Source organism: Mus caroli, chromosome 15 (assembly GCF_900094665.2).
Source record: "Mus caroli chromosome 15, CAROLI_EIJ_v1.1, whole genome shotgun sequence".
Lineage (NCBI taxonomy): Eukaryota > Metazoa > Chordata > Mammalia > Rodentia > Muridae > Mus > Mus caroli.
In genome coordinates, this window is record NC_034584.1 from 77936767 (window position 1) to 77945799 (window position 9033).

General features: G+C 47.1%; 1 protein-coding gene across 4 annotated transcripts in view; it reads right to left on the bottom strand.

Annotated features, from left to right (window-relative positions):
- Efcab6 (EF-hand calcium binding domain 6) overlaps positions 1-9033 on the bottom strand; it is a 187378-nt gene that overhangs the window by 69185 nt on the left and 109160 nt on the right. For all 4 annotated transcript variants that reach the window (XM_021183282.2, XM_021183284.2, XM_021183280.2 and 1 more), the window contains exons 14-17: positions 6904-6963; positions 6631-6791; positions 5818-5982; positions 4037-4205 (exon numbers count right to left, since the gene is read on the bottom strand). In XM_021183282.2, coding sequence (XP_021038941.1) covers positions 4037-4205; positions 5818-5982; positions 6631-6791; positions 6904-6963 — 555 coding nt within the window. The remainder of the gene's footprint in view (positions 1-4036; positions 4206-5817; positions 5983-6630; positions 6792-6903; positions 6964-9033) is intronic.

Sequence of the window (9033 nt, forward strand, 5' to 3'; positions counted from 1 at the left end):
TAAATAAATAAATAAATAAAATAAAATAAAATAAATCATGATCAGGAATCCTCAAAAATTAGCCATGGTCCCCCAAAACAATGGAGATAATAATAATAATAATAATAATAATGCAATAATTAGAACAAGGAAAGCCTGGGAGGTTATCACAATTCAGAGGAGCCTCAGGAATGGGTGACTACGTTTAGCATGGTGTCCTGAATACATTCTGGATAAAGAACCTTAAGTAGGCTGGGCAGTGGTGGCGCACACCTTTAATCCCAGCACTTGGGAGGCAGAGGCAGGCAGATGTCTGAGTTCAAGGCCAGCTTGGTCTACAGAGTGAATTTCAGAACAGCCAGGGATACACAGAAAAACCCTGTCTCAAAAAACTGAAAAAACAAAAGCCAAAACAAAAAAAAGAACCTTAAATGGAAAACTAAGGAATAAGGAACTCCAAAACACTAGAGTGAGCTACAAGCAAATCCTCACGAAATGATGTACTAAGGGAGTGCTTTAGGCAGATTGAAAAATGAGTCTAGTTTCAAGCAAAGAGGAGAAGAAAGGGGAGGAGGACATAGTGACAAATATGTTATGGACAGGTTGGTATAACCGCACGTGTGCTCTCGCGAGCGCACGCGCGCGCACACACACACACACACACAATGTCTCCTGGGATTTTAGATTATATGTAAAATTGAAGTATGTAGTAAACAGTACTATCAAAGAGATTATAAAGTACCATTTGCCATAAAACCCACATCTCTCGTCTTAAAGAGAATAAGAAGTAATTTACTCTAGAGCCATTTTGAGTGACCATGCCCCAGAAATACAGATTCCGTTACCCCAAATTCCACGTTCCTATGTGGAGGCAGTTTTGTGGAGATTTTATAATTTTATGATGGAATGAAAAAGTCGTCATTCAAGGCAACTTTATACCCACGGGACATCAGAGAGACGGGTAGACTGAGATGGGGGAGCTCTCCTGTGGGCTCCAGACACTACCTGATGACACTCTTCGATTTTGGATTGGTGGAAGGTCGTAATCTGCTAAATTAACTGATTCCACAAGGTCCTAATCTATTTGTCAAAAGATGTTAGTTCCACAAAGAGGTGGGCAAGGAGTGGCTGTCCCAGAAGGCTAGGGCCCAAGCTAAGGTAACCAGCCTCCGGGCCTGCAGCATTCCAACATCTCCGTGGCACTGGATCAGAAGACCAGATCGGCCAACCGGTTTCTGCAGTCACAGCTCCTCTCCAGGAGTTTTGTTCATAGACCTAAAGCACTCCACACTGCTAAGAAGGTGCAAACAGTAAACAGCAATCAGCACAGGCTTTACAACAGCACCAAAACTGTGTCTGTAATGGGACATGGCGGAACACAGAACAGCAGTATCAGACAAGTGAGGTAACAGAGAGAACTGTCAGAAAAGGAACCATGTGATGTACAGGCTAGAGAAAAGGCTAAGGCACTCAGCAGCTACAGAAAAGAGAGCTGGGTGTGTCCATAAGAGGCTTGCTGCAGATGCCCAGAGTCTGAAAGTCAGAGAAGAGGGCACCAGCCCGATGATCCTCAAAAGAAAGCAGAGGTAAGCGGGCCCGGAGCTAGGTAGCATCACACTGTACCTGCCGAGTCCCGAAGACACACAGGAACCTCAGCGCTTTTGAAATCTCTTAGCCTTAGGGTGAATCACGCAACATTAGCAGAAGCAACATTAGCAGAGCACAAAAGAACCTTGCAAACAAACCCACAGACACTGAATGGATGCCACGCTTCCTTGCACACCTGTGGAATGAGCCGGGGAGACCTCCATAGCAGTACAGGACTTCTAAACAACTCAGGCAGCCCAAGCGATGACCTTAGGAAACTAAGCCTCCTTCCTGCTGACCCTAAAGGGTCAGAGAGTCAGTTTGCTGCCGCTGGAGCAGGTTGGGTGTGGCATTATGCTGAATCCTGGAAGGCTCTGTATTCAGCTCACGGAGAGGTCAGGCAGGCAGGCAGGTAACATGCGAGGCTGGAAGCCAGGAGAATCGTGGTCTGGGCTTTGTGCTAGGAAGCCCATGGCTTATTATTAGCAGACATAGAGCTCTAAGATGGAGCACCTGCCACTAAGCTGGTGGCTATAGATGCACAGAATAGCCAGGTGGGAACAGGGGTCCAGGCCAGCCTTCACAGCCAGCCCTGCAAGGTCAGCCTTTGCTCTGTCACAGCCCCCTGCTGCTCCCCTTGCTTTCTGAATGGTCATGGGTCTGTGAGCTGATCGGTGGACACAGCACTATGTACGACAATTGCTTCATACGGCTAAGTGTCAGGGATGAGAATGGGTGCTGGGTACACAGGGTACCATCAACAATCTGGGGCAAGGTGCCTTGTGAGTCAGGTGGCTGGTACCCATTTGCCCTGCGGCCTCTGCAACCAGCCTCCCACAGTTGCTCTCATTCTTCAGAGATGTTCTTGCCATGTCTTCAGGGACTGCCTGCCTCCGTCCCAGGTACCTTCTCCGTTGCTGTATAAAACCCTGACCAAAAGTAACTTCCAGAGGGTAAGATTTACTTGGCTTACAGGTCACAGACCATCATCGGGGAAGACATGGCAGAGACCCAAGGCAGGAGCTTGAAGCCGAAGCCACGGAGGAAGGCTGCTTACTGGTTTGCTCCCATGTTCACAGTCAGCTGCCTTTCTTACAAAGCCCATACCCACCTGCCCAGGGATAGTACTACCGCAGCAGGCTGGGCCTCCCTACATTAACAATCAAGACAGTGCCTCACAAACAGGTCCATAGGGCAGTCAGATGGAAGCAACCCCTGAAGTGAGATGCCCTTTTCAGAGGTGTGTCAGGTTGGCAACCAACATCAGCCATCATACCAGACATCCAGTCCCCAAGTCGGGACATTGGAGCCACCTGAGCCTTTCTGCTCTCCTAACCCTAATTTCTGAGCAGGACTCAACTATGCAGCCCCAGCTCCATCACCACAGCCCTTAGCTTAAATATCAGGCCCCAGACATCTTTGGTGTACACGTGGGGTGGTATGGGGGGATGCATGCCAGAGGGTGGGGATACATATATATGCACATAGAGGCCACAGACCACCACGAATTTCTTCTGGTGCCATCTACCTCACTGTTGCTGCTGTTGTACTTTTTCAAAGGTAGGGCCAGAAACTGGTACTTGACAATCAGGCTTGATGGGGGCACCTGTCTATTTCCATCACCACCACCACCACCCCAGTGGTGAGATTACAACTGTGTACAAGGATGCCAGGCTTGTTGCCTGGGTGTTGGGGATTGTACTTGGGTCTTCATGCTTGTGTGGCAAACTTACTGACTGAGCCTTCATCCTGACCACTAGACATCTTTTGTTTGTTTTGTGAGGAGAGAGGCAGGAGTGGTTTTCTCTGCTCTCTGGCCTTACCTAGAAGCTCCCAGTTCCCTCTCTCCCACCACCAGCCTCTCCTCGGAGGTCCTACTGAAATGCCACTCCATGTGTCTCAGCTAGCACATGCTAGGAGCCTGTTATAATGCCTGGCCTGGAGGTAGACATCAGGCAAATAGCAGGCACTTGAGTCATATTATCTTCTTAGAAACGGATTCCACTGCTTTGTAGCCTGTCCACACGGACACTACAGCAAATTAACGGAGATGCCTTTCAAAGGGACGGCCAAAGTGCTGCTAGCTGGAGTGCTTGTTGCAGGAATCTTAAGCATCTGTGTAAATTAACTCCTGGAGCCTGTGCAGGGCCCTTCAAGCTGAGACTTTTCTGGCACAAACCTGCTGGTTCTACAACCAGCCCACCTCTCCCAGATGCCCTGTCACTCTGTGTGTGTGTGTGTGTGTGTGTGTGTGTGTGTGTGCAGGGATATGTTGCTCACCTCTCTTATCTTACATAAACTGGTTTTTTTTTTTTTTGGTGGCACCACCTGGGAATTCTTCTACTGTGCAACCAACCCCTTCCCTACCATGAAATAAATGAGCAGCAGCAATGAATGAAGTGTGTAAGCCAGTAGGATGGAGGGCACGGACCAGGGCAGGAAGGAAGCCCCACAGTGGACAGCATCGTACCTTCCGGAATTCCTCTTGGTTGATCTTTACATCAGGCTCCTTGCTGATGCTAAGAAACTGCTTTCTGAATATGGGGTCTTTCTGCTGGATCCGGTGCTTGAGACTGTCAATGACTTCTTCCTTGGTCATGTTGTTGCTCTCTGTAGTTTTGTCCCCAGAGGACTGGGTTCTGAAATCACAAGTAGACACTGCGATCCCCATCAGCTGACACGACATACCTGCTCACTCATCCTGAGTAGACAGGCATGCTCAGAGAGTGGGGCTTCCTTTCTGCATTTCTCAGCTGCAGAGCCAGGCCTGCAGTCCAGCATCACCATATCTGCAAAGAGGGTCTTGATGACCATGCATGGTGGCCAGCCAATGGGAAAGGACAGAACCGTCTTCACACTAAGACTCTCAACTTGGAGCTGGGGGGAAATAGATCAAGGCTGGCCGAAAGATTAGTGTTGTCAGCCAGGCAGGATCTAGAAGTGCCTAGAAACAAGCCACCAGGAACACCTGGGAGGGACTGATTTTGGCATGCCCTTGATTATGTTGACCAGGCTAAATGAGATGGGAAGACCCACGCTAAAAGCAGGCAGCACCATGCCCTGGGCTGGGGGATTGAACTACATAAAAAGGAGACCATGAGCTAACACCTGCATCGTCTTTTCCTGCTTCGAACTGTGGCCAGCTGTTTCACCTTCCTGCGGCCTTGACTCTGCCACCATAACAGACTGCATGTATGGCTGAAAACAAAATACTTTCCCGTACCGGGGAAACAAAGTCAGGGCCTCCAGAGAGGCTTCAAGCTAGACAAAGCATTTGGGGCCATCTGTGATAGATCAGAGAAGCCGTGCTTAACCTGCATAGCTTTGTAGAATCAACTTAATTCACAAGATGTATTATGAGAGGGTGTGCAGTTGGAAGATAATACATTCCCCTCCGTCCACAGTCTCCTGGGCCCTTCAGAAAGAACGGGACAGACATGGGACAGACATGAGGACAGACATGAGGAGCAGAGTTCCGGTCCTCTCTCTGGGAAAGCCTGCTTTATGAACAGATAAACTGCCAGTATTCCTTCGCCTGGCTTTAGGGAGACATGTTGCCAAATATTTAAGCTTTCTCTTAAAAGGCATACCCGTCATTCCATGCCCATGGACCCTGAAATAGAGAAGTGACAAGATGGCACTTGCTGGGTGTCCCCACTCCTGCAGGCATGACATGCCAGGAACAAGCAGCTTAAAACCTCGTCTTTTCCTTAGACTGATCTGGTGTCTGAATGTTCATCAGTCTGGTCCTCTTCTGAATGTCCATCAGTCTGGTCCTCTTTCCAATTCACTCAGTGTGTTCTGGTTGCCAGTTCAGGCAGTTCAACCTGGCTATCATTACAACAGCTCCCCCATCCATATTAGAAACTGTTAGCTGTGTTAATGAGCATGCTTTATAATAAATGTTAAGCTATGGGGAAGACTCCCACTTCTGTGAGAGATGAAACGGGGGAGGAGGGGACATGCAGGCACAGAGCATTCATGCTGTCCGGGAGATGAAGTCCAAGGTTGTCAACACAGGGACAACCTCAGCAAGTCCCCAGCTCTGTGACTATCCTGCTTCCATTTCTAAAATTAGCAATTGTTTCAATTATTAGCGAGAGCTCTATCTGCTCTAACTATGCAAGCTAGGGGACTGTCCTCTCTAATTGACCACAACTCTGAAGATACAGAAGCCACATGTACTGACAGAGTGTCTACTCCTGCCAGGCTTGTTTTCTTTATTTTTTTTAAACCTTTGCTCGTATTTACCTCTCATCCTGCTGGCCCGGCTCCTCAGTTCGAAACTGATCACTTAGCTGAACCTTCGGAGAAGACAGCGGGGGTGTAGGTGGTGGGATACCCACGCCGATGGATAACAGAAATTTCTTGTACAGTATCCTTCCTGAGCTGGCTTCTTGGAACTTACTGGAGAATCTAGAGATGAAAAGTTATCAGAGTGTGCCCTTTAAAAGACTAACATTGTGAATTAAAAAAAAAAATTATGTGTTGATGGGTGTGTCTAGGTACACATCTGTTTGCTTTTGAGTACAGGCACCTGCCGAGGCCAGAGGCACTGGGGACCCTGAAGTAGAGTATTTGTGGTTGTGAGCAGCTTGTTGCTGGTGTTGGGAACTGACCTCAGGTCCTCTGTAAGAGCAATAATACCCTTACCCTCTGAGTCACCTCTCCAGCCCAAGGTTAAAAAATTAAAAAGCTCAATCTCAAGTGTCCAGGAGAACGAGGAACCTCCACAGGTATTGTACTCACACACATAAATATATACAGAGACACACTTGTACACTTGCAAATTTAATAAACAAACAAACAAACAAACAAATAAATAGCAGTAGGAATAGCCAGTGATCCCAGAGACGCAGACAGAACCTGTGTCTCCACTCACTGGGGACACTCCAACTTCTCCATATGTCCTCTTTTCATGGAGGCTCTGACTAAATGACACACGGTAATTTTTTAGTCCAGCGCTCGTGAGGACTCAGCAGACAGTGTGTGTTACTGATATTATTCATGAGTGTCACAGAGCAGGCTGTGGGGAAGCAGGCTATGAAGGACCTGTGAACTTACCTTACTAAGTGCTCATTTGATAGATATGGGCAGAATACACGCATGACTTTCCTGAAGTTATTTTTCCCTATGGTCCCCGTGTCCCCAAGGTCGTATGACTGCAGCATGCTGTAAAAGGCGTGGAGGTTCCTGGTGATGCTGTCCAGCACCAATTCCTCTACCTAAGACAGGAAAGAAAGACATCCTCCATTCACTGCACGGGAAGCCAGCACGCAGGTGCCCTCGGAGCACACGGGGATGGTGCCCACCAAACAGAAGGCAAATGGTACTTACTGAATCCCAAGCCACAGGCAGAGGTGTCTTGGTGTCTGTAGAAGGGGACATTTTTCTCACCTAAGTGCACGAAAGAAAGTTTATCCTTCCTGAGGCGCAATCAGGAGCACGGGGCTTGGGCTTGAAATCTGGCTCTGCCTGGCTGATCCAGGTTGGAGCAAAATTTATGAAAACAAACTGCATAGATCCTAACAAGGGAGGCTGTGCAGTGTCCTTTAAAATTAGCTAGTGAACTTCACTGCGTTGAATGTCACTGATGGCTCAATGAACGATGACAGACTGCAAAGCCATCAACATGAACTTATTTGTTGGTAAAGTCAGGTACAGTATATAAGAGTGTATATCCAAACCCTTCACAATGTGCATTTGTAGTCCTGTACACTTACAAAAGCATCATTTATATTCCAATATAACTGCTTGTGATAAAAGAAATTGTGTGTGTGTCTATATACACATCATAGGGTTGGAGGTGTGTGTGATGGGTATATGTAGGATGGGTTTAAGTATATGTGCACATATATATGACAGGCTTAAGAATATGCAAATTGTGTACATCTGAAAGGTTTGTGTGTATACACATACATATGACAGGCTTGAGTGTAAATGCATATATGTGGTGGGCTTGTGTGCTTGTATATGACAGGTTTAAAAGTGTGCACATATAATATAACATGTATACACATATAGATGGTAGATTTGAATGTGTGTACACATATATGACAGGCCTGAGTATGTGGGTACATATATATGGCAAACTTATGTGTGTGCACTTATGCATGACATGTTTGTGTGTGTGTGTGTATACATATATGACAGGTTTTAGTGTGTGTGCAGACTTATATGGTGGGTTTGAGTACATGTGCACATAAATATGACAGATTTGAGTGTGTGTGCCCATGTGTCACAGCCCAGGTTATATCAAGGAGAGACTGTGTCCCCTGCATCACAAAGTCTGCCTACATGTCTTAGTTTGCTTTGGTTTGAAGATATGCAGAGCTGCGGTGACATCCAGAGGTAAGAAGTCCCAAGCACTGGAGCACTGGGCTGAAACAGACCTAAGTGAAGATTCCTGAAAACTCTACAACTCGCTTTTGAAGCAGGGTTAAGAACCACCAGTGGCTTAGCGTGTGGCCAGTGCTTGTGCAGAAGACACTCGGGCAGTCATCAAAATGACTGAGACTGAATATGTGGAACGTGTGTGTGTGTGTGTGTGTGTGTGTGTGTGTGTGTAAAGCCATGGACATGTGTGTGTGTGTGTGTGTGTGTGTGTGTGTGTGTGTGTGAAGCCATGGAAATATCTGTGTGTGTGAGCATGCATATGAGCAAGCATGTGTATGTGTGTGTGTGTGTGTATGTGTGTGTAAAGCCATGGACATGTGTGTGTGTGTGTGTGAAGCCATGGAAATATCTGTGTGTGTGTGAGCATGCATATGAGCAAGCGTGTGTGTGTGTGTGTGAAGCCATGGAAATATCTGTGTGTGTGAGCATGCATATGAGCAAGCATGTGTATGTGTGTGTGTGTGTGTGTGTGTGTGTGTGTAAAGCCATGGACATGTGTGTGTGTGTGTGAAGCCATGGAAATATCTGTGTGTGTGTGTGAGCATGCATATGAGCAAGCGTGTATATGTGTGTGTGTGTGAAGCCATGGAAATCTCTGTGTGTGTGTGAGCATGCATATGAGCAAGCATGTGTATGTGTGTGTGTGTGTGTGTATGTGTGTGTAAAGCCATGGACATGTGTGTGTGTGTGTGTGTGTGTGTGTGTGTGTGAAGCCATGGAAATATCTGTGTGTGTGTGAGCATGCATATGAGCAAGCGTGTGTGTGTGTGTGTGTGTGTGTGTGTGTATAAAACCATGGACGTGTGTGTGTGTGTGTGTGTGTGAAGCCATGGAAATCTCTCTGTGTGTGTGTGAGCATGCATATGAGCAAGCATGTGTATGTGTGTGTGTGTGTGTAAAGCCATGGACATGTGTGTGTGTGTGTGTGTGAAGCCATGGAAATATCTGTGTGTGTGTGAGCATGCATATGAGCAAGCGTGTGTGTGTGTGTGAAGCCATGGAAATATCTCTGTGTGTGTGTGAGCATGCGTATGAGCAAGCATGTGTATGTGTGTGTGTGTGTGTGTGTGT